Source organism: Terrapene carolina, unplaced genomic scaffold (assembly GCF_002925995.2).
Source record: "Terrapene carolina triunguis isolate 2854851 unplaced genomic scaffold, T_m_triunguis-2.0 Scaffold33, whole genome shotgun sequence".
Classification (NCBI taxonomy): Eukaryota; Metazoa; Chordata; order Testudines; family Emydidae; genus Terrapene; species Terrapene triunguis.
The window spans coordinates 2019866-2046637 of record NW_020664384.1 but is presented as its reverse complement, the minus strand read 5'-3'; the positions used below and the strand labels follow the sequence as shown (position 1 = coordinate 2046637).

General features: G+C 40.2%; 1 protein-coding gene across 4 annotated transcripts in view; it reads right to left on the bottom strand.

Annotated features, from left to right (window-relative positions):
- Nucleotides 1–1065: 1065 nt before the first annotated feature.
- The window catches only part of LOC113406632 (amyloid-beta A4 protein), a 322356-nt gene continuing 296649 nt past the window's right edge, over nt 1066–26772 (bottom strand). For 2 of the 4 annotated variants that reach the window (XM_026652412.2, XM_026652421.2), the window contains 4 exons: nt 26213–26266; nt 16185–16285; nt 10093–10239; nt 1066–2026 (listed from right to left, as the gene is read on the bottom strand). In XM_026652412.2, coding sequence (XP_026508197.1) covers nt 1925–2026; nt 10093–10239; nt 16185–16285; nt 26213–26266 — 404 coding nt within the window. In that variant the 3' untranslated portion in view covers nt 1066–1924. The remainder of the gene's footprint in view (nt 2027–10092; nt 10240–16184; nt 16286–26212; nt 26267–26772) is intronic. The other 2 variants (XM_026652414.2, XM_026652424.2) reach the window with 1 other exon arrangement.

Sequence of the window (26772 nt, the reverse complement as noted above, 5' to 3'; positions counted from 1 at the left end):
GGCGGGTCCCTCTGGGAGGGAAGCACCTGCCGCTGAATTCCCGCCGGAGTGCTGCTGATTGCAATTGCGATCACGGCTGCAAAAGCCCTGGAGCCGGTCCTGGTATTACCTTGTCATTATCATGTGATTCATTCTCCACTCATTCTCTTCAGGCAGGCCCAGGGAAAGCAATTTTGTCTTTAGCCTTCGCAAACCACATATTGGTATTGTGGGAAAAGAAGAGCTGTATAGCAGGTATGCTTTGTTGCAGATTTCAGGACTGCTAACTGATTGCATACAGCCCATTACATTGATTTAAATGGGACACCACTAGAGTACAACTGGCACAACGTGATCAGTGGAGGAGCAGTAGTAATGAGAACAACCTTCCAGAGAATCATGCCTGTGTCGTGGGCGTTGACTTTGTGTACATCAATCTGCACACGTTTATACAAGCTATTCGGGGGAGGTGGGGTTTGTAATGACACAATCACACTAAAATGGAACTCCTCCGGGAACATATTTATTTACATTAAAACACTATCATACAAAGTGGAAAAATGACACGTTAGAGGGGAAGGGATGCTAAGGGCCATGTCCCCTCCCCATACTACCATTTTGTTCCTCTATATCAGGAGTCAGCAACCTTTCAGAAGTGGTGTGCCGAGTTTTCATTTATTCATTCTAATTTAAGGTTCTGCGTGCCAGTAATACATTTTAACATTTTTAGAAGGTCTCTTTCTATAAGTCTATAATATATAACTAAACTATTGTTGTATGTAAAGTAAATAAGGTTTTTAAAATGTTTAAGAAGCTTCATTTAAAATTAAATTAAAATGCAGAGCCCCCCGGACCGGTGGCCAGGACCCAGGCAGTGTGAGTGCCACTGAAAATCAGCTCACGTGCCACCTTCGGCACACGTACCATAGGTTGCCTACCCCTTCTCTATATGCAAACTGTGGATGTTCTGGTCCATATCCGCTTGCAGGAAAACACCCCTGCCCTCCGGCTCTATGAATGTTTGATGTTTACTGTTTAAGTTGCTTTCAACATACCTGTTTCTTCCTCCAAAGAAAACTCTTGTCCAAAGGTTTTTTTCTTAATTTATTTATGTAACACAGTGTAGAAAGCTATCAATTCATAAGCAATGATTCTGTACAATCATCCTGCAGAGACATTTGTAGGATCCCCATTAATTTTCAACCAGCAGGCACTTTTTCCCTATGAAAGTGCTCACAATTAATAGGGATTCTTTTTCATTTTTAATTTTTATTAAAAGATCAAAAAGGTACATGGAAAAGAAAAGAAGTTTACCTTCCAATGCCTAAGGTGTGCACATAAAACAGGCACAAAGAAACGAATGTGTATTCCCATGATTTCTACATCACTAATACAGCAGAAGCAACCATCTGTACAATAAAATGCAACTGCAGAAGAAAATAACTCATCTGGAATACTTTAAAAAAAGTAGTTTTACTTTAAAATGCCTAGTGATCAGAAAAAAAAAATTCAGCAAAGAGAAGCAGCTAAGACACAGGAAGCATCCCCCATCAATTCTTTAAAGCATATTTCAAGTAGGACTTAATTTTTGCCACAAATCACAAGAATAATATACAGTTGGCTAAGGGGCCACATGATAAATAATTGGGAAAGAGAATCTATCCATGCACTAGTTAAATACAGCTAAACTCTTTACAGTACACAAAAAACATTCATTAATAATGTAGTGTAAAGACGGAAATGTAAAGAGAGAAAATACATTACTGATTTTTATTATTTCAAGTTCAGGCATCTACTTGTGTTACAGCACAGCTGTCAAAAGGCGATAATGAGTAAATAATAAAACAGAGTGTTTTTGTTTCTTTCCACGTTATTCTATAACCGAACACCGATGGGCAGTGAAGCAATCATTTTGCTGTCCAACTCATGAGGCTGTTGTGGTGTTCTAGTTCTGCATCTGTTCAAAGAACTTGTAGGTTGGATTTTCATAGCCATTTTGTTGCATCTTGGAAAGGTGGCGTTCCTCTGGTGTCACTGCAGCATCCACCTAGAGTGGGGAGAAAACGGGCCGTGGTCAGGTTTCCTCTGATCCACACAATGGCTCAAGTTTACTTATTCCTCCCACTCCTCCCTTTTATATTCTGAGCTCTTATCAGTGCATTTAAACACATATTTGAAAGCTCCAACCCCATAAGAAAGAAAAGCAAGCAAAGGGCTCACTCCTCAACCCTACCCTCACAGGAAAAGCCTAAGTAGGGAGGTAAGTCTTGGAGCTTGCCCAGGTCAACAGACTCTGGCCCTGATGGACCAAATTCTAGCTGGGATGGTTCTCCAGTTAACGGTGCACCACAAACCTAAGGTCTATTAACTCTCATCTCACCTAAACTCAACAACCAGCTTAAAGAAAGAGTCTGACTCTCCTCTCAAAGATGTCCAAGACCCAAACCATGAAGGGCTTTATGGATCAACACCTGGAGTAGCACCTGGGAATTATTAACTAGAAGCCATCACAGAACTTCTCTAAAGAGTAACTTACAGGCAGGTAAGCTCAGCCCTGCTCCTACTGACTTGGCCTGATCTAGACAGCAATGGCTTGCCTCTCTGCTGCTGTAACCTGCAGGACAAGAACTAGTCACCAGAAGTGGTTACGTTTGCTCGAGGATGTGGCAACCAGCTGAGCGAGACACCAGCTTCTTTCTGCGGTGTGCTTACCACTACTGCTGGTCCCTGCTCCAAAGAATTTGCAACCTGACAGACAAAAATGGGGTAAGGAGAGAGAGTCTGCGTCCTGTTTCCCTACCTCCTCCATCTACTGGCTGTCTTCCAGGTCACAAATGCTTAGGTCTCTCTTCCTGTGCTTGCAGAGAGCCTGGCGCAGAGGGTATGTAACTAGAATCTCAATAATACAAATCACCTTGGCAGAACAGTAGGAGGTGGCTTGTGCTGGACTCTATTAGACATTGTCTAAAGTTGCCAATTGGGACCTTTCAAATTGACTAATAAAAATCTAAAGATACTGATGAGGGCCCACAATCAACGATCCCATACCATTTAATGGGGAACACATCCTCTTATTCCAGGGTTGAATTTGGTCCTCAATATCAGCGCTTTGTTTCTGACCCAGTTAAATATTTTCTATTTAACTAAAACTGACTGTTGATTTCTTAGCAGATAGGAACAACAACAACTCAGTGGTTGAAACTTCATTTCTGAGTACCCACTGCTCCATATATATGTTTCCTTCACTGAACATTTTAGCAATGTAAAACTATACCACATTAGAGGTGGTGAGACCAGTCTCTAAATGTTAAAACACCTAATTATCTCCACTGTGTGAACTGCATAACTGTTGTGTATTCAAAACCTACCATCTCCTGGCCAGCTTCCTAATTACCTATTAAAACAGAGCTATTCTATTTGCTATACTTTACTTCTAGTGTTTGCTATCTCCCTTTAAAAAAAATTAAAAAACAATTCTACTTTGTCAGAAGACTTAAAAGCAGGAAGGGCACAGAGGATTCTAAACTACTCTAAAATATTAGCTATGAAAATTTGAATGTGAATTTCTGTAAGTAATGACCTTTAACAAAAATAACCTTTTATTTTTAGCATAAAATAACCTTTTGGATAATGGAAAATGTATTCTCTCAAGAAATCTTACATAGCAGGCTAGTTTAGTCTAACCTTTTGATGAATAAGTAAAGGAGAAGTGCTTATAGAATTGTAGGACTGGAAGAGACTTTGAGAGGTCATCTGGTCCAGTCCCTTGCACTCATGACAGGACTAAGTATTATACCATCCCTGACAGGTGTTTGTCTAACCCGCTCTTAAAAATCTCCAATGATGGAGATTCTACAACCTCCTCAGGCAATTTATTCCAGTGCTTAACCACTCTGACAGTTAGGAAGTTTTTCCTAATGTCCAACCTAAACTGCCTTTGGTGCAATTTAAGCCTGTTGCTTCTTGTCCTATCCTCAGAGGTTAAAGAGAACAATTTTTCTCCTCCTCCTTGCAACAATCTTTTATGTACTTAAAAATTATTCCCCTCCCCCCGGGTCTTCTCTTCTCCAGACTAAACAAACCTGATGCCTGATTTTCTTGAAATATGATCTACAATGCTGGAAATATTTTAGCGTGGGAAGGACAAGACTGTCCCCCTTTAAAAGTTATGTTGCTTGAAGCTCCAGAGGAAAATAAGGGATATGTTGTTCCACGCTCAAGGCAAGTGCAAGCTAATCTACTTATTTCTGTGGCCACGTCTGCTTGGGTTGTGATTTAGATTAGCCCCTCGCATCTCACAGTATCTTCTCATCAGAACCATTTCCTGCCTCATGTTACCCACTGACTAAAAAAGAAAGGAGTGTCACATGTAAAAATACATCAGGTGACTTGCTGCATCAAAATCAGTCCTATTTTAGCATCCATTCTAAAATCTTCTCTCTCCACCTTTGTTCCAATTTCAACTGACTGTAAATCACCTTTAAAGAAATCTCTGTATGTGTGAGAATAATCCTTTCCCTTCTCTATCAAGCAAGATCACCAACTTTAAGGGTCGGACCCTGCTGACACAGGCAGGTCGTTCCATAATTGGCTACAGCAGGGTTTCTTGCCCTCTCCCTTGGCCATGATTGGAAACAGGATATTAGATGGGATGGATCACTGGTCTGATATGACTTGGCACTTCCTATGGTTCCTATTCTGGAATGTAACTGGACCCTTCTCTTGTTAAAATACTGTCATTAAAGGGTGCTAGGCTTTTTAAAGCTGAGCCTGCAATGAGCAATTTTGTTAGATGTAAAAATGTACACAAACTGTCCTGGAACAAAACTGAGAAGTGTTTCTCTTTAGTCAAGCTGACAAAGCACATGGCTTTGTACAAACCAGCTGCTGGCTAGAGAGGAGGCTCGCTCTTTGGGCTGTTCTTTTACATTTCCCTAGCTTTTGGGAGTAGGAACAAACTTTTCATTTTCAAAAGAAAAAAACATTTGTATAGTGCCAGAATATTACTGTTTCTTGCAGCTGGTTCAAGCAGCGGATGAGTGCTCGGCTTAGCTGTCAACAATCATTCCAATTTATCAAGGGCAGGGAAGTCCTTGGGAACGTCACATCCTGTCTCCTCTGCCCTCAAAGCCCCAAGAGACTTCTGGTACAATGACTTGCTCAGCAGCTAGCGTACAATCTTGCCCTTGCATTTTAATGACACTCTCCGGGCCTGCCAGTGTTCTTTCCTACCTCTCCTAGAGAGTCTTCATTACTATTTCCCACAGGGATAGCAGTCCTGGCATTAATGGGGCTTGGTGAGAGAGAGTGACAGTGCTGCAGGCTCTGCCCACAAAAGATTCTCAGCAATTATCTCCAGGCTAGTTGGCTGGCTCCTGCTGTTTAAATACCCTCTCTTCACAGGTTACCACTTGCCCTATCCATGGCTATATTGTATCTAAAACAATGCAGTGATTTAATACCTGGCCAGGACTATATTTCACCATCGGGCTTCTGTACAACATTTTTAATTATAATGATGAAATATTCATATTTTAGTACTGCCCAGGAGAGCCAATCAGGCCATCTTTTTGTTCTGTGCTTATACAGCGCTTAGCGGCGGTCCTAGGCCATGACTGGAGCCCTACACAGTCATATAATACAAGTAATGAATAATAGGTGTTGTGGTGGGTGTTCTACAAACACGTAAGAGGACATTGTCTCTGCCCAGAAGAACTTACAAATTTAACAGTATTAAATTACGTGAAAGTTATGATAATGTGATGATTAAAACATTATTGGGTGCCAACTGCGGTTTGCTAACATGGTCCAGTGTCTGGGACGTTACGGAAAAAGGAAAGCAAATATGGGAAATAACTATAAGCATCCCAATAAGCTCCTCCGGCTTGTACTGGAAATGATTGAGAAGAGAATGCAAGTGCATATGAAAAAGCACTCAGCTTTCTTCCTGAATGAACTACTGTACTGTAATGTCAAAGAAGGTTCAAGTTTTACACACACACAAAAGCCAGAATCATCTATGATACAGAGATGACTGTGGCTAGTCCAGATCATGCCATGCAAGCCACAGGAGTGTTCACAACCAAAAACACTGTAATAGGAAACTCCCAAATGACAAGAGATTAAAGGTCAGATGCAGAAAGTGTTGGGCTCTTGGGGTGAGAGACTAGGGATCTCTACATGTTACAGCATAGACCCCATGTCCGACAGGACAAATGTGCTAAATGGCGAGGAGTCCGGTGGCACCTTAAATCTGAAGAAGTGAGGTTTTTTACCCACGAAAGCTTATGCCCAAATAAATCTGTTAGTCTTTAAGGTGCCACCAGACTCCTTGTTGTTTTTGTGGATACAGACTAACACGGCTACCCCCTGATATTTTGTGCTAAATGATACTTGCCACTAGACTGGCCATGGGCAAAGAGAATCTGGGCTACAGGACTGTTCCATGGCTGTGCTGTACTCTTCTTATTGAAGCTTTAGACCAGGGGTCGGCAACGTTTGGCACGCGGCTCGTCAGGGTAAGCACCCTGGTGGGCCAGGCCAGTTTATTTACCTGCTGACGCGGCAGGTTCGGCTGATCGCGGCCCCCACTTGCCGCGGTTCGCCGTCCCTCGCCCGCGCCGCTTCTCGCCGCCCCCATTGGCCCGGGACGGCGAACCGCGGCCAGTGGGGGCCGCGATCGGCCGAACCTGCCGCGTCAGCAGGTAAATAAACTGGCCCGGCCCGCCAGGGTTCTTACCCTGGTGAGCCGCGTGCCAAACGTTGCCGACCCCTGCTTTAGACAATACTGTACTGAACTCCATATGTTGTTTTAGCTTTGAATTCCCCGTGTGATTCCTTTGTTCAGAATCCGAGGGGAGGAGAAGCACACAGTACAATCTGCCCGAGATGTGAGACAGGATGAGGAGATTACTCTCCATTCTTCTTTTTATTTATTTAATCAGATGCAGAAACAGATGAGACTAAAGAATGGACAAGAAACTGAAGAGATAAGCAGGAGCATCATAAACAATTATATTGTAAGGGCAACAGCAATAAGTGTGTCTACGAAAACATGGCAAAGTTGAATAGAATATTCCATTTTAAGGCAAAACCTACATTTGATAAGCTAATTTATAACACATTCCCAGTCATCACCAAATCATGGAATCTATAGTTAGAAAAGACTTATTAGGACATCTAGTTTCTCTCCTAGTCAGTTTTCACTACTGTAAATTTTCTTGTAATTTCCCCCCGCTTTGTTTTAGAAGTGTCAAATGATAAGAATTCTTCTGCTTCTCTGGGGGTGATTATACCCCAGACTCACTGATCTCATTGCCAACCCCACTTTGCAGCCTCCATTTTCCTTCTTTGTTACTTCCTTTTACCCATTTTATGATGATGATTTTTTTTCTCTTCTCGATAGTTACACATTTCAAGTATTTGTAGACTTATGTCTCATTTTAGTTATTGCTCTGCCAATCTATACACATTTAACTCTTATGCTTTCCTTGTCAGTAACTCCATCAACCAGAACCATTTTTTTGTTCTTCTCTTAGCAGTTTCCATATTGTCCAATCTGAGTCACTCAGAGATGAACGCAATATTCCAGGTATGGCTATGCTGAAGCTCTAGAGAGCATAACAATTACAGTACCTCTCTTTTCTGACAGAGAATACTTCTTGGTATAAGCCTGGGTATTATTTCTCTACCATTTTTCTCCTTTATTTAAATAGTCTTTTCTTTTGTCTGTACAGCACCTTTTCCTCTCACCAACAGATTTTCTTTGCAGCTAATCCTAATGTGACTTCAGAAGCTGGTTCTCAAGAAGTGTTTATTCTAACTTTAGAGCTGGAGTAGCAGGCAATATTTCCTACAGCCCTCACATATATTGTAAGCAAAGATGTTTAGGGTTTGTGATTTTATTTTAAGGCGATGATGCACATCTGTACCCCATTTTTAACTGTTTACGTTTGTAATCATTCATATCAGTTAACAATTTCCCCCTTTCCCCCCCAAAATTGTTTGTAGTTGTCCTCTCAATGAGGACAATTCACATGGAAAATTTGAACTGTCAAAGTTGAGCCAGTTTTAAAAATCGGTTTTAAAAAAAATTGTAACATCTTTCAAATGGCCATAGTATTCCCCCCCCAAACCACATTAGAGAACAAGTATTAAGAATTTTATCCCCAGTAGAGAATTTTCAGAAAGCTAGAAGCATGTTGTAATGGAAACTGTTTTGTAACCTTATACCTATTAACATAAATTTAAATTGTCATAGTAGTTTCTGACACAAGGTAAACAGATGGGATCCAAAATTAGTTTGTCAAAATACATCTAATGTAGACCAGATGCAAAGCTATTTATATTTTAAATGTTATGCCTTTAGTGCACAACTTTGCCAGATAAATTAATCCTTTTTGGACTGGAATATCCTTACTTCAAAGACATTTTGTTAAGAAGAATTTACTGCCTACAGAGTTTTACATTTTTCAAAGTGCTGTAAAAACATTTACTAACTAATCCTCAACATCCCTGGGAAATAGATAAGTATAATCCCAATTTTGCAGGTGAGAAACTAAGGCAGATAGGTTAAGAGATTTAATTAAGGCCACAAACCAAGGATCTTGGAGCCCGTTCCCAAAGAAACCACTAGACAATACTGCCTTAATGTCTGTACTGCTAATTGATTAGGTATTCATGCTAGATTCAAAAGTCCTCTGTAGGAGCGAGCTATTATTATTTACTCACCACCCAATTACACTGTCATTGATACCCAGCTCAGTTGTACATAAGCTGGTACTGTATTTTCAAGAGCTAGGCTAAAATTTCTGATTTGAGTTTTGTTACAGAAAATTCACACAGAGCTAAGATTATCCTCTCCGTTTTTATCCAAACCTACATTTTTTTTTTTAATTAAAAGCTTAAGAGTTCCTACGGCACAGGACCAATCAGTCACAATGTTCATCTGTTTAATTTTGTGTGGGCTATAAGAATACTAAATAAATACGTCACAAAAATAAAGCAGAGTTCCCAAATTTTTAAATCTCTTCTGAACGGAATAATGTAGAGAGTGTGTGTGTTTAGGAAACATCCCTCCTATGTGTCCTTTAGGGCCTGAAGTGTCACTCATATGAATCAAATTGCGGCTGAGACAAATGCACCTAAAGAAATTAACAAAATTTAGTTCAATTTAAAACTGAAAATGTTTAGCTGGTGGTTTCTGGAAAGAAAAGATCTGAATCTCTTGAGGATTGCCTGATATGATGCACGAATGTGAAATGAATAGATATCTACAGTGAATGTTCTGGGTATCAGTACCAAAGGAAGAGATTTGTTTTGTTTTTTTAAAAGCTCATTATGCTTTTTATTTATAGTGAAGTTCCGTTAAATCACAGCAGGTGGTAGCAGCAGTACTACTTTAAATGTATTATGAGCATGTGATGGATTTACTTGACACTTTGGGAGACAAAGCAGTTTTCATTCTGAGAAAAGATCTTGCAAGTTTTATATGTGGTTTTCAAATCTGTAAGTTTCATATTAGCTGTAAATCAAAGGCTGTAGCTGGAAAAATTAATCCTGTTGGTAGAACAAAAAGTAATACAGCATCGGTGTAGGGCAAATCTGCATAGTACACAGTAAAATCCACAAATGACCCCTTCCAGCCCAAATCCTATCTAATTGTTTAGTTAACCTTTTAGAAACCAATTTAAAAAGTCCGTACATGTGAATTCCAAATGACAATAGTAATAACTCAGATTTTTCAACCCATACAGTATTCTCTTTGCAGCTACTGTTAAATTCTAAAGGGAAATTAATGTCCATGTTAAAGGTCATAGGTCATGGATAATTCCTGGACAGATTTTTGCAGTTTTAGATTTAATTAGATGGGGCATATCTTGCGGATTGCAGTGCTTATATTTACTTGTTCAGATCTTTCAGTTCCATCCTGCTGAATAATAATAATAAACTATTAGTTTAGCAAGACAGGCACACTACTTTCAAACACTGGTTAGTCAAGGAGCTGATTTTCTTAGTTCATTTGTAAACACATGGATTTACGTGGTTTTACGCAGCACTCTGCTGCCACCTCCATTCACGTAAGCGCAGCTTTGCTCAGTAACCTTTACCCACCTCCACTACACCATGATGGATGGATGTGTACTGTTTTTTCTTCAGCATCACCAAAGTAATGACAATGACTGTTGCTATGACAACACCTCCCACCATTAGTCCAATGATGGCACCTTTGTTTGAACCCACATCTTCAGCAAAGAATACCTAGGAAACAAAAATAAAGCAGATAAGTAATGAAATCCCCTCTGCTATTTAGCTAAGTTGTACAGTCTTCTATGCAATTTACAAAACGTCTAATGTTCCAATCTCTTCAGCAGTGCAGCAACCAGGTCACCGTAGCACTAAACTCTCCCTGTCATAGAAAAGGTACACGGGCAGTGTGGCAAGTTTTAATGGCTACTGCCTGTGGTGTACCAGTTCTGTGGATCCAGGGAGGACTTCTCTCCATGGCTGCCAAGCCATCAGTTTTAAAGGCACTTGAAATATGACTTGTAATTGCTGCTCAGGCTAGTTTAGGGGATGGCTACACAAACCCCAGGGTGATTGGTGAGGATTGCAGGAAAATATTGGGAGAACCTACATTTTTCTCTACCTTTCAGAGGCTAAAACATGAAATGTTTCACGAATTTACATATAGTCAGGATTGGTTTGGGTAAGCATGATGTGCTTGTCTGATATAAAGGCTTATTTCAGACCTACAGGATAACAATGAAGCCTCCTTGTAACCAGCTGGGTTAAGGGGAGAAAGTTCAAGAAAGCAAGGTGATTTGTCTAGCAGCAAAGAGAGAGAGTTTAGCAAATGGGAAAATAAACATTCTATTTTAAGGTGCCTAGTAAGGGAAATCAAGCCTTTCCAAAGTGAGGAGAAAATACACCACTACCTCGATATAACGCGACATGATATAACACGAATTTGGATATAATGCGGTAAAGCCACGCTCCGGGGGGGGGGGGCGCTGCACGCTCCGGCGGATCAAAGCAAGTTCGATATAACGCGGTTTCACTTATAACGCGGTAAGATTTTTTGGCTCCCAAGGACAGCGTTATATCGGGGTAGAGGTGTAGTTATTTTAAATTTATTTTTATATAATTAAAATAACTACTGCCTGTCTGTTCCTCAATGATGAACATTCTTGTAGACAGAGTAAGGTCTTGTAGACAAGCCCTAAGTATATATGGATTAAATAGAGGAGAAATTATTTGCTCTTTATTGTATCTTCATTTACCCACCAGGGCAAGTTCTTAATGTCACTATGGCCTGGTCTACACTAACCCCCCAAGTCGAAGTAAGGTACGCAACTTCAGCTACGTGAATAACGTAGCTGAAGTCGACATACCTTACTTCGAACTTACCGCGGTTCAGACGCGGTCCACACGCGGCAGGCAGGCTCCCCCGTCGACTCCGCGGTACTCCTCTCGTTGAGCTGGAGTACCGCAGTCGACGGCGAGCACTTCCTGGTTCGATTTATCGCGTCCAGACCAGACGCGATAAATCGAACCAGGAAGTTCGATTTCCAGCCGCCGAACTAGCGGCTAAGTATAGACCAGCCCTATGACACTTTCTTCATCTTAAAGAGCATAATATTTAGCTGATTTCCTGCTTCTTCCTCTTTTTTAAATACTTGTCTAAGAATCAAAGAGCTGTATCACATTTTTTAAAGAAAACAGTCTTCCATGTAAAGGTACTGAAACATGCAAATTAAATATGCTGTTCCATTGTTGCCAGCAAGAGATGTTTAAGCAATGTTAAACATGAAATGGAACAGACACAAAATGTACAGAGTTTGCATAATTTGATGTGTTGACAGTGTTAATGTCTACCGTCAATTTTACATGCATATAAACAAAAACATGTAAATATACTTATTTTAAATTTAGATAATTTCTGTTTGCTTCATACAGGTTAGAAAAAGAGTAAGGCCTGAAGGATTTTCAGTTATGAAAAACAATGTATGATAGGTATTTGTGTTTTAGTTCTATCAGTAGAACAATAACTGCAACTTCAGGTCAATTATTAATTGCAGCCCTGCATTATGTTTTACATATGAATTTTAAGCATCTCAGTAAGTATTCCAAAGGGATTTTTTCTTTAAAAATCTTCAAGATGAGAAAAAAGATCTAAAAGCACGTCTACACCTACTGCTTTCAAATTACACCTAATCGGGTGACAATCTCAAAGACGGAACTCAAAAATAACTCCAGTCAGGGGAAAAAGAAAATAATACTTAGGAATACTTACTGATTTGGAACAACAACATTAATGTGTCTTTCCAATAAGAAGTCAGACTAAGATGGTAACATGCAGCACACTGTGTATGGTAATAAGAAATTTATTGTCATGTATTTTCAGTCACAGTACATTTGAAACAATATGGGAATACTAGCTCAGTATATGCCTTCAATAAAAACTAAACTGATGTGATATATGAAGAGGATGACTTCCTAATTAATAGTAAGTAATGGTTCTGGCTATCAGTAGATAACACAGGATAACACAATTTAAAATCAGGTGTTTTTAAAGAGATATGAACATTCCCTTTACTAAATACAGTACATTATCTTTTCCACTAGAACAGTAGAGGGAGCTGCAGCTCTTAACTGCTTGCACAGATACCTGCCACTGTCCCTTTTTGAGTTACTATAATTGACTGTGTGTGACACAGAGGCAATAACATGAAAATAAGTACACTGAAATGCACTAGTGCCAGGTTTCCTCTTCCCAATAACCTTTCTCTGACTTATTTCATCATAATATTTAACCCTCCTGAGTGAGGTGTGGCAGAATTTCCCAAATTACTGCTAATGCATTTGGGATTAGCTTGTCACCCTGGGAATTCTCAATTCTCAGCATCAAAGAGCTGAGTATCTTTTTACACAGTCATTACCTAGTTCAAATGCAAATTTGAATCCCATATTAATTTTAATTTTTCAGCACTACTTAGGTTTAAGAATATATTTTAAAAAGAAACCTTTCAAGTTTATTATTAGGATTTTAGAACTCTAAGATATGAAATTCTACCATGTATTATTCCTTCACAAAAGAGGAAGCAAGAAGACAGATTTAACTATTTGCTTGTAGTATTGCAACATTGCTGTGAGAATCTTCCACTATTTTACTCCTAATGGTCCTGATCAAAAAGTCTACAGGAGTCAGTGGGAATCTTTCTGAAGGGATTTTGGATCTGTCCCTGTTAGAAGACGTGTTCTCTCATTTGGATATCTTTGTATTCACAAGAGTCACAATGCACTGTTAAGGCAGGGTCTTTCTCCCACCTACCTCAGTGTATTTTATTGCTAACTGTACAAAAACAGCAAACAAAATAAAGATATAAGTAACTACAGTTGCAAATTAAATCTAGAGGAGAATGTCCTTCTCTGAAAGTGAGTGAGACAGGGAAGGGGAGGAGCTGGCAGATCCTTTATAACCTTCAGCATAGTGGTTAGGGCATTCACATGGGATGTGAGACACCCAGATTCAATTTCTTCCTCTGCCTGATATGGAGAAGGGATTTGAACTTGGGTCTCACACCTCTCAGACATATGCCTGTGATGGGGCGTCTGCCCCACACTGGCAGAAAAGGGGTTAAAAGCAGCCTGACGGAGGCTGCACAGGAGGTAGCCAATCACAGAAGGGCTTATAGGAACAGCCAATCAGGGCCAGGCTGGCCCATATAAGAAGGGATGCAGAACAGAGCAGGATCAGTCACTCCCAAGAGCTTGAGAAGGGAGGAGGACTGGCTGCCTTGTAGGTAGAGAGCAGCAAGCACCCTGGGCAGAGCAGTGCTGCAGGCAGAGATCCAGGGAGCTAAAGGCAGCTCCTGGCAGGCTGCAGGGATTTGCAGACTGAGGCCCTGACGCAACGACAAAGCGGCTGCAGTTTCCCACTAAAGGGGGAGAACATAGTGTGGCACAGCCGGAGGGCAGTGTCACTGAAGAGGACGCTGCGGTCCTAGGAGTGATGTGGATCCAGGAACAGAGGTGACAGCGGGTGAGACACCACCAGAAGAGGGCACAGAGCTAATTCCCAAGACTGCCAGCAGGAGGTGCCGCTGTGGTGAGCTGCACCCCGTCACAGTGCCCTAATCACTGGGCTAGAGAGCCAGTCAGTCTCACTCTGGCTCAATGAATATTTAATTATTTATAGACAGTGCAACAGCTCCCATAGGAGAGTTTGAAAGAGATCCACACTACACTGTCTCATAGCCCAGTGGTAGGGGCGTGCACTGGAGAGGTAAGAGACCTGGAAACGGAAACCAGGTCTACCATATGCTGGCTGACTGTGCTAACCACTGGGCTAAAGTTCACAAGGGGGCCGCCGCCGCTGCTGCCTCTCCCTGCTGCTCAGTTTCTTGCAAAAATGGCTTAGATGACCAACCCTGGGAGTGGAGACAGTTGCTGAACTCCAGTTTGGAGGGAGGCACCCTTTGAGGAAGAGGCTAGGCCACACCCCTTTCCTCAGCATTTCCTATTAGCTAGCCTAGATGACTCCCAGCTCAGCATGATGACTTCTGTGACTCCCATTCCCAGGTTCCTTACTCCCTTCATGAGCCACATGGGGAGCCTCAGTCCTAACTTAGGGGTGTGAATGCCCCTAGGTGCTGAGTGTTGCAGTGCCTAAGACCCTTTGACTCTAGCCTTGAGTGCCTGAGGGAACAAGGCAAGGTCTTGAGTCCAGCTCAAGTGGTATTATTGGGCTGATGTTCCAGGATTGCACTGCAATCTGAACCCACTCCCTGGGTGGATTTCAAGGTTCTTGGCACAGCCCTGGCGAAGAGTGCTGCTATGACTTAGCTGAACGCCTTTGCTTCTGCTTGGGTACTGACAGAACTGTACATGAAAACCTCTTTGTTACTTAATTATAGTTTCTGGTCGCCACAAAATCTCAGATAACCAGGATGGGATAGGAAATCTGGGGCCTGAGGCTTTATGTTTTCATTCCCCACCTTCATTGCCATGTTTCCTCTCCCTGACCTGTTTGCAAGCCTCATGTTATTACAGCATCTTAGTTGGGGTTGCAGAGACAATGTGGGTGAGGTAATATATTTCTCTCACCAACTGGAGTTGGTCCAACAAGACAAACTTTCGAGCTTGCACAGAACTCTTCTTCAGGTCTGGAAAAGGTACTTACAGGGTACGCCTACACTGTAATTAAATACCCATGACTGGCCGTGTCAGCTGTCTTGGGCTCATTGGGCTGCTTAATTGTGGTGTAGATGTTCGGGCTCTGGCTGCTGCCCGAGATCTGGGACTCTCCCACCTCGCAGGGTCCTAGAGCCCAGGCGCCAGCCTGAGCCCAAATGTTTACACCACAAATAAATCGCCCCTTAGCTCTAGTGTCTACACCGCAATTAAATAGCCCCTTAGGCAGAGTCATCCGGCCTGGGCAGCCATGGGTTTTTACTTGCAGTGTAGACATAGCCAGAGTGTGGCAGCTAAACACAAGATTGAATTGATAGTTTAGCATCAGTGGTTAGAACACAGTTTAAGGAACCATTCGAAGGGGACCATTCACCATGAAGGGTCCCTTAGAGCAGTGTTTCTCAACATCCAGTCCTTGAGATCTCCCTGACACTGTTTAGGAAGGCAGCAAGCCAGTCTCTGGTATCAAAAAGGTTGAGAAACACTGCCTTAGACACCTTTCCCAGCCCTGATGAAGAGAGCTGTGTCACTTGAAAGCTTATCTCTCTCACCAATAGAAGTTGGTCTAGTAAAAGCTATTACTTCGCCCACCTTGTATCTCTAATATCTTGGGACAACACTGGGGGGGTTCCAGAAGTATTTTTACTCATGTCTAATGACGTTCCCAGTTCAATGTTTTCTTTCTTACTTTTTTTGATCGCTGGCATTGAGCGTGCATGGTACAGGCATAAATGACCATACAGGTTGGTAACTGATGCACAAATGCGGTGTGCATTTTCCTCTCGTACTAGACTTACACTGGTGTAAGTTCACTGACTCCGATGGAATTACTCCCAATTTATACCCATCTAAGAGGGAGGAGAATCAGACCATGTGTGTGTGAAAATTATGTATAGATTTTTTTTCCAACCACGCAATTAAAAAAATGTGGGCCATAATGTCCCTGTAGGTAAGGACGTTATTAGCCACAGCGATTCAAAACAAACTTAAAGCTCTAGATGTTCACTCACCAATTTTTGATGATGCACTTCATATCCTGAATCATGTCGGAACTCCGCATCCATCTTTACTTCAGAGATCTCTTCGGTTTTAACATTGGTTAACCCAGAACCTGCATTAACCGCAATGAAATAATTTATTAAATCCACCACTTAAATAATTAGCTAGCAAAAGATGACAGCAAAAGGCAATGGTGTCACTCACATAAATGAAGTGTAATGTAATGTGAAAACTGAGCTGGGGAAGCAATGAAGTGTATCCAATTTTGCATTCCCACTGACAACGAGCCAGTAAACTTCTTCCTCTATGTTAGTGTTTCTCAATCCACTACAGCATGCACCAAAGAATCAAGTAGTGAGGAACTAAGGTAGTGGTCTCATGAAGTGCCTCACAGGATGGAACAGTTGAGACCAGGGCTGGCTCTAGCGTTTTTGCCACCCCAAGCAGGAGGGGGGAAATTAAAAAAAAAGCCGCAATTGTGATCGGTGGCAGCCCTGCAGCGGAATTGCTGCCCAACGGCCGGATGTGCCGCCCCCCCGCTTCATTGACCGCCCTGGTTGAGACGCATTATGACAACATTAAGGAAAATTGACATTAAGGCTGAACTTTTCCTATTTAACTCCCACTGCTGTGAAAAAATTGCATCTTACTTTGCTTTCTGTGCGTTTGTACCATATTTTAAGTGACATCCTGTGGCAAATAGTTGCACAGTCTGATCTAATGTTGAGTGGAAAAGTATTTATTTTTATCTGTTTTGAATTTGCCACCTTTCAATTTCATTGAATGTCCTCTTGTCCTTGTGTTATGAGACAAGAAGAACAGAAGCTCCCAAACTACCTTCTTTAGACCATACAAATGATCCCATTTTAGGGATAATTTTGATCCCTCTTATAACACAACATTAAAAAAAAAATCCTCACTTGCAGGACACTCTTCTAGGCATTTAGATTGTTTTCTGGCATGTTTGAATTATTAAATTAACTACTTACTGATGTTAAAATGCTTAACATTTTTTAAAAAGGTATCTGCTGTTTAACAAGATCACATTACACCATTAAATTTAAAAAAGAGTGGATTTTGACATTTTCTCATTGCAAGAGGCAATTTTTAAGGGCAAGAATAGTAAAATGTTTAGGGAATTGCAATTTGAAAACTACACATCATGCTTTGGTCAAGGAAACTGAGGGAGGTTAAATAAATAAATAAAAAGGTGACAGAATATTTTCTTTCTAGCTCCAAACCAGACTAATACTAATTTTCCAAAGTGAAAGGAAACTCCTGGATCTGGTTAAGTGACATTCTCCTGCATGCCCCACAAAATACACACTTGGCTTAGAGGGAATGTGCACAGGGAATGTCCCTTTTCCAGAGGCAGTCACGGAACAGAATTTAAGTGTCTTGCCAAATGTAATATAAAAAGAAACAGTTAAGGACATTGTTACCCTTACACTGTCCACATAATAAACACATTCTTATCGAGCATAAAGAAATATAGGTTACATTACAAAACAACCGTAACTGATACAAAATAGATGCCGTCCTTTCATCAGCAAGTACAAAATAAAAAACAATACGAAACCTATTTCAAAAAGAAATACACTAAAACATTAGTGACAAATAGCTTCAGTGCCAGTTCACAAATTTAAAAGGAAAATTTATGCAGCAATTCTACGTATTTTAATTTTAAAATCTTACTGTTAACTGATAACATTTCCCATCTAACATTATCCCTTAACAGAAAATATTTTGATACCAGAAAGAAGATAGATAAAAATAAAACTTCCATGAGTGAAATTTCAGATGATTGTGTTTTCATTAAATGTTTTTCTTTATACTTGATAAGAATAACATGTTTTCTTATTATATGTGCAACTGAAAACATGAAACTTAAAAGCAAGGCAAAACATGTTTAAGTATTTAGATTTATTAAATTAGGTGATATGTAACTACCTTGCTGTTTAGTGGTCTTAATTATTTTTGTTTAAATGTATTTCTTTATGGTGTTTTGAAATATAATTTGCTCTATTATTTTAAAAGAAAAAAAATTGAAATTTTAAAATCTCATATTAAATTACTCAAGAGAGTAAAACAGCTGCTGTGGGGATTGTTCCTGTCTCAAAAAAATTAGCATATATGTTTATGAAAATATGTAAGGCCTTTAAAAAGAGAGAGACTGAATTCCGCTGGGTAACTACCCAGTTGTATATCATTTACTTCATAGTTTGTAATTGCTTCATCTACTGGCTAAACAGCTGTACAGGACTTGGTGGTTTTGGTTTGCAGGGGTAGACACCAATCTTCATTCCTGTGCGCCCCATTGGATGGGGTGCCCCTGAAACATCAGACTGAGCGTCGAGGGGGACTGATGACAGAGGTTCAGGACTCTGTTTCCCAGATTGTCTAGAGTCCAGGGCGGAGATAGAATTGGCTAGTAACACTACCAGAACCAGAGACAAAGGCTATGTCTACACTGCAGCTTATGCCGGCATAATTTATGTCGCTCAGAGGAGTGAATAAACCACCCCTCTGAGCGACCGAAGTTACGCCAGCATAAACTGTTGTGCGCATAGCGCTATGGTGGCGGGAGGCTTCTGCTGTTCAGGGAGGTGGGTTTTTTTTATTTTTTATTTTTTTTTAAATGCTGAAGAGAGTGTGTCTTCACCAGACATGATACAGCTGTGCTGCTGCAGCTCTGTACATACAGACATACCCAAAGGCTTTGATTTTACTCTGGTTGGTTGTGTTTAGAGTATAGCAGGAAGGACCCTTCTGACTCTCCACATTCCTACTCAAGGGAAGACAGTGTCCTTTTAGGATTTCTGGGAAATGGAGCAGTATATCTCAGCAGAGAGCAGAAATCCAGGAGGCTGAAGAGCCTCAGTCAGGCTACCTAGTAGGGTTGCCAACCCTCCAGGATTGTCCTGGAGTCTCCTGGACCTAAAGATTATGTTGTGTGATGAAACCTCCAGGAATACAGCCTACCAAAATTGGCAACCCTACCACCAAGCGCCAGCCTAACTGCACATTGAAATCCAGACCAGAGCAATGCAAGGATGATCTCCCCCTCCTTGGGGTGGACACTTTGTAAGAACCACTCTGCTCATTTATTTTGCTCTTTTGTTTTAAGCTGGCCTCTGACTTCAACCATCCAAACTCACTATTTGCCTAGGGAGGTGCTGGGAGGGAACACAGGGCGGTTTATACTGGCTCTATATTTGGGACCGGTAGAATTTATGTATTTTTGTTTTTTGTCTCTTATTATCCTGATCTCTTTTTCCATTGTCCCCTACCCTGCGTTCCCCAGTGAGTTTTCGTACTCTGGGAAATGATAGCTATTTCTTTTTGTGTGCGCTCTGACGGACACTCCTCTGTAACAGATTGTGTGTTATATATTTTTCCAAGGGAAAATCTGCAGAGAGGGAGCTATGACCTAGTGCTCTGAGCAAGTGACTGGGAGGCAGGTGACTGTAGCTCTTACTCCCCCACTGCAACTGATTTGCTGCGTGATCTTGGGCAAGGCATTTCAGCGGGCTGTGCCTCATTCTCCTCATCTGTAAAATGAGGGTGATGTACCGCTGTAAAGATGTATGAGATATCTCTGGCTGAAAACTGCTGTGTAACTGCATGGGATTCATTTTGCAGATACTCCTTAGGCATTGATTAAGATCTACGTTTTGTTAACTCTTCTTACTCCATGCATTACTGCAGGGCTCTCTGTGAGAGAACCATAGTGAGCAAGCTCAAAGATGATTTTTAAAATCTCCCTGAAACTCAACATAAAATCCTTCATTTTAAAACTTGCTTTTAAATTAATGTAAAAAAAAATCAAACCCCCCAAATGCATCAAATTTGGCAGGTCTCTCTCTGGCATGTGTCGATGCAGTGGTCGTGCAAATGCATTGTAAATCCTCATGGAAATTATTTTTTAAAATACCCCATGTGCATGCATAGAAATAACTAGTGTGTTATTTATAAACTAATGATTTGAAAATTTCCTATTTGGAAAAAAAAAACTGCAAATGATATTTGGATTCAGAAGTATAAAAAGTGTCTGAAAATATATAGATGATCACAATTTCAGCCAACTTCAGGAAATAGATTTCTAAATTAAAAAAAAAAATTGCTATGCTCCCAACCCAAGAATGTATTTGCCAGGTTTCATCAGAGAACAAGTCTTATGGCCAAGTAAAAGTAACTCACTTTTTTTTTTTTTTTTTTTAAGAAGGAAGAAATAGTAAAGAACAAAACAGAGCCACATGGTGAGTCGTTGCTGTGGTATCCTTTTCTTTTTACTTTGGTTAAAAAAACTGAATTAATTTCACTAAAAGAGAAAAACGATTATTTATGGTACGAAAATCATCAATAATTCACTTGTGTACTGTCTGCCCACACCTCCTACAGAATGTCACAGATGTTTTAATAATACTGCAGCATAAATGGTCTTTTAGGGAGTCTTTGCATATATTGGCTAGTACTATCTAAGCCCGCTATATAACAGAAGCAAGGAGGACAGGAATTACTTGAATTTGCTACAGCTGTAGGGGGACAGGAGGAAAAAGAAAAGGTTTTATGAGCACAGCCCCACAAAATGATTAGATAAATATTTAAACAACAGCCTGACAGCTATGTTGGGAAAATCCTAAAAGGCCAAGTAATTTGAAAACCAGAGTTTTCACATTCAATAAGAATTTCATTACTACTTCAATAAGAGTAGGAAGAAGTGATGCCATAATATCTGTGCACCATGGCCCATAAAGACCCATTGTCAGATGGTGGTATCTGGATTTATCAAGGGTACCGACAAATAAGAACCTGACCTAATATAAAGGCATCACTACCCTGTTTCCCCGAAAATAAGACAGTGTCTTATATTAATTTTTGCTCCCAAAGATGCGCTAGGTCTTATTTTCAGGGGAGGTCTTATTTTTCCTGGAGCTTCGGGGCCTTATATTCCGGGGTGGCCTTATTATTGGGGAGGTCTTATTTTCGGGGGGATGCCTTATATTACAGCGAGAGGCAAAACTGGAAGTAGGTCTTATTTTCGGGGGATGTCTTACTTTCGGGGAAAGACGGTAGCATTTTTATTTGTACTGAGCATTGGAAATTCTGTCAGCATTGAACAATAGGCTAGTTTTCTAATTTTGCCTTCTCTTTCCAAGACCAGGGCTGCCAAGTTAATATGGAGTTACTGAGATGTAATGGACTCATTTGTGTATTTTCATGGTGCTATTATCAATAAAAATTTACTGGGGCACAGGCACTAAGAATTCAGCTGTAAGAAATTAAACAATGCACAAGTGACCTCTGGAAAGAAAACATATTGTTAAAGCAGCACTTACAGTGCAGCTATCAGCTAAGAGGTGTTACCCTTTTCATTATAAATCCTTTCTATAAGAGGGGTTTTCAAAGCTTGGCAATACATTTTGTTCTGGGCTATACTATACACCAGGGGTCAGCAACCTTTCAGAGGTGGTGTGCCGAGTCTTCATTTATTCACTCCGATTTAAGGTTTTGCGTGCCAGTAATACATTTTAACATTTCTAGGTCTCTTTCTATAAGTCTATAATATATAACTACACTATTGTTGTGTGTAAAGTAAATAAGGTTTTTAACTTGTTTAAGAAGCTTCATTTAAAATTAAATTAAAATGCAGAGCCCCCCGGACCGGTGGCCAGGACCCGGGCAGTGTGAGTGCCACTGAAAATCAGCTCGCGTGCAGCCTTTGGCACATGTGCCATAGGTTGCCTACCCCTGCTATACTCTATAAAGTTCTCATTGTATGGAACAATTTTTTGTAAGGCAATGAATACTTAATTATTTATAAAATTAGAATTGAAAAGAAAATACAGCTCAAGGCTGACTGCTCAGCATATGAGGTTTTAGATACCTTCCTACCTTTTTTACCTTCCCACTGACCTCTTTATTCTCTTAGCTTACTTCCTTTTGGGGGGGGAAGAGAGAAGAGTGAACGTATTTAGGCACAATTCTACCTCTGTTCCATCTTTTGTGAATGACACATAGGAAGCAGAGTGTGCTGAAGCATTAGGCTTCATTTCAAAAGTCTGTCATGCAGATGCTGCATCTACATTAGGAAAAGTTGGTCACATGCAACACCACTGGCTATAGGCAATCGCTCAGAGAAAACCCGCCCCCCACACTTTTTAAAAAATGTAAACTATGTTGGGGGTTTACAGAGACTGTTATACTCTAGGTTCAAGAGCAAGCCCTCTTTACATGACTGTTTCTGCTCTTGCTAGCAATAGTGGAGCTGCATAGGTGAATGATGCAATAGATTTTTCTGAGTGAAGGCTCTGGAGACTTGGTGTCATTTTCCTCAGAAGCCTCACCACTCTATGGACTGGACAACTCTTCACATTCTCTAACATTTTCTGACATGACTGCTCAGGGGAATGATAATTACTAGGCGACTAGACTCATATGAAATTGTTGCTACAGCTGATAAGACTGTGAGCAGCCGGGCTAAGAATGTACCTAGGCAGCATTATTTCTCATGGTGGGTCCTGATCTAGGTGTGATCTCAAGAAGATCCTATTGTTTGCACAGAAGAAAGGTGGTGGTTGTGAGAACTTCCTACTTGGCAATACATCAGCCATTTTTTTTAAATGTACATGTGGAGGCATTAAACATCTGTTTGTTTTTTTTAAAAGGTTCTGAGGACCCATGGGCAGGTCCGACAAGTTAGCTCATGGCAATATATTTGAGTCAAGATGTTCATTTGTTTCCAAGACCACAAGGAAAGCCTGATTATGGATGACAGACATCAATATTTTCACCCTGCAGAAACTGAAGAGTCAAGATGGTGACATGAGGACCCTTAAAGGGAAACCAGTTTGGAATCGCTACAATTTAAAAAAAATTGTTTAAAGTAGTGTCCGGTATTTCACCTGCCTTTGAGTCCCTCTGCTAATAAAACACACCCTCCTATTTCACAATGTTTTTCTCTCCTCTACTGATGTACGAAAGAACAGCCAAAAGAACACTTGAAAACTGACCTTCTATACAAAAAATTCAGTGAAACCAACTATATACAAAGTAAAATATTGTTTCCTTCTTTCAGTTATAATAAATTGAGGTTTTACTTGTAATAAGTGGTTAAAAATTCAGAGAGAAGGGTAATTTTTAAGTTTACAGCATTCCTTTTGCATTTAATACTTTGAGTTTGATTAATTATCTACTTTAGTTGGAATTCTAGAAAGATATTAACCTATACTCTATTACCACTGCTTGGACTAGTGTACATGCCCCGTAAATAGCTCTGAATGCTTCAGAAGCATTTTAAAATTACCTAAATTATAACTTCAATGTGTGACGGAAAATCAGGTGGGTATTTGTTGCTAGACATTCACACTTCGGGCAGACTGGCCGAAAGTCTCACTATGGTGTTTACACATTATTTGACCTGTCTTGATCAGGTTTTTAAGAATTCAGTGTCTCTACTGATAATCTGCAGTGGCTTCATTTACGATGACTCCTTTTGTTGCTGAGATCAGAGCCTAAGTGAATGTTATTTAACTAAAAACCTGGCAAATAAGGTTGTTGGAGCCTAATGAATAATTGTTTGGTTCATCCTAACATAAGATGGGCATTAGCAATGCCCTCAAGACTTCCTCATGTAAGTCAGCACAGAGACCTCTGAGTAAGCGTTCTCTCTTACTTGTTGTGCAGAGACAGGGTGGTGAAGGATACTATTTGTCTCTTATGTATATAGTATATAATGATATGTTGTACAAGGCATCTTGGAATGCTGTGAAGTCATATACTGTACTAGAAGCAGAGAGTAAGTCCTATCTAGCTAAGGATGCATAAACGTTTCCATCATAATCCTCCATTTTCAGTAATTACTTGTAGAAAGCTTTTCCTTGTAGCCTAAAATGGTTTTGTTTTTTTTTTAATTACAGCACCCATATGAGGTAGGAAAGCATTACTGCTGTTTTACAGACAGGGAAGTGAGGCAAAGGGTAAATTAAGTGACTCACCCAAGATCATATAGGAAACTTGTTGATGAACTGTGAAGTGATGTCAGGTCTCCTGAGTCCAAGTCAATACTCTACCTACTAGACCACCCTATTAACTTGGTCATTTCCTGACTTGAGCACTTACCCACAGAAACTTGACAGTTTTATTTAATGGAATCTGCTAATGTTTTAAAAAAGTTAATAGGCTAAAAATCCATTAGGTTTTTCTGAAGACAAAAAATATCTGGAAGCGTAGATGTTTAAGAAGCTTTTCCAGGGATGTGCTATTTTCAGTCAGTGCAAAAATTAATACAAGGTAGCCACTTTCCCCATCTTCTTCTATCTGAACCAAAGACGTTGGTTTATTCCTACAAACTCAGGGTGCAGGCACAAACATTAGTTCCAGCATTAGATTTAGAGTAATTGTGCTTATTTATTGATTAGATTGTCAGTTTGCACTTACATGGGATGGGGATATTCACAAGGGTAACATTCACTCTAGGGGACTATAAGAGAGCAGGGAACTGAGGCAAAGGGTAAGTGACTACAATAGGACCTCCCCAGCACTCAAACTCCATGTTAAAGGCGTAAGTGTTGAAGAGGCTATTGCAGAATGCCCCATTTGCACTTAAGTGAACATCACCTAAAACTCAAGCAGCGAAGAGTTAAAGAAATACTCAGTGTAACTTATGAGCAGTAAAACTGCCCTCTCTCACTTTTGGAAATTTGAAGCTATAAAAAAAAATCACCTTTCAAAGTATCACAGCCCCTCTCAGAAATCTAACATACAACCTTGGATAGATCATTAACTACACTGGCACCAGTACTCTTGGTACAATACCACTGCCAGCCAAAGGAATGTACAAGAAGAAAGTAAGAACCCCATTATCAAGGGTTTAATGATAGCTAGCACTTAATGAGATGAAGCCTGAATGTGGCAAACAGGAGCAAGAGTATATCTTCTCATGTCAGTACCCACCAGACTTTCTACCCCTCATTTATGAAAAATATTTAACAACGAACATGGGTCTCTTAGCAGCAGGCTTTTGGTTATGCATATGAAAATGCCAGTCAACAAGATAACAAGCATAAATGAGTGAATAGGACATTATGCAGGAAAAAAAAAAACTATGAGAAGAAAACTCCTTGTAAAGCAGACAGGTTACAAGGTTAGGATTAAAGTATATTTTGTGGGTGAGGGAGAATGGAAATAAAATATTCATATGCAAAATGATGCATACAGTATGATATTTCTACCCCTCTTTAGGAAGATCTATATCCCAGAAGACAAAAACACTTAGGTGCTATGCGGATGTTACACTTGTTTTTAAAAATATGTGATGTTGCAGTGCTGAAATTCTGATCCAAGAACTGACTGATCTAATATCACTGATGTGCTGGAGGGAAATCTACATTCCGCCATGAAGGGAAGGTTGGAGCGATTGCTCTGCCTTCAATGGAGTCAGACCTGGAGAGAGACTACTACTAGAAAGGACTTCTTCCTGAGCTTGTAAAAATACTTCTGAAGAGCAACTTTGCCTTTGGAAATTGCATCAAGGGGCTGGTATTTAAAAAAATAAGTCCTGTCCCTGAACCGCCTAAAAAGTTTTAATGGCCCCATCAATTTCCAAACTGTGGAAGCTGAACTCTGCACTATTATTTTCAATTTACAAAACACCATCTATTTTTCAGGAACAAAGTATACACATACTTCCAAAGTAAGGGTTCTCTATATGTGCAGCGGTGCTGCTTCCCTCTTGTTTATAAAAAACAAAAACTACTTTTGCTACATGGGAAGAAAAAATGGACAGTTCCTCCAGTCTTCTCCCGTCCTTTTTGCAAGCACATACTGATATAGAGAGAGTACTCAGAGGCTTCGGGGGAAGATTTGTGAGAGCCCCTTTTAAAATTCTGTCTGCAACTCCCCATCTATACTGGTTCATGACATGACACTACAGTTTAACAGGGGGGTAATAACAAAGAAAAGGATCATTTCAGCTCAAGCAGGTCACAGACATGCTGGGAAAAACATAGGTTAGATAAAAGCCATGCAAGTTATATACCTGGTCTTGTGGTCAGTCCTCTGTCTGCAGCTGGGCGGGCATCAACTGGCTCAACTGGGCATGTGCAAAAAAAATAAAAGCAAACAAAAAACCCAAAATGATAAGTCAACTGCTCTTTTGTTGGGATAGTGCAGGAGAGACATATGCCATAAACAAAGTTATAATAGCAGCAGCTGGAAAAGATTTGCCTTAAGTTAATCCTGGAAATAAAAGGAAGGAGATGGGAACAACTTCAATAGTGTCTTTTGTCACTGACATGTCCATCCAGCGCTTTATATTCTGGATACTGCTCAAATTAGAAACTATCAAGATCAAAGAATTTTACAGTCAGTAGGGTAAGGCTTTATACATTGTATGCTTAGAAACATCTTCCTGACTTTTGATTAGAATTGGGAACCGGAACCGGCATGAGTCCTTGCAGCAAGTTTTAATTATTGCTAATTTCTACATATCCACTAAATCTTAGTTTATTCTTCCAGATTATTAACTTTTGAAGGCAACAATTACAGGCATTATATATATATATATATATATATATATATATATATATATATATATAT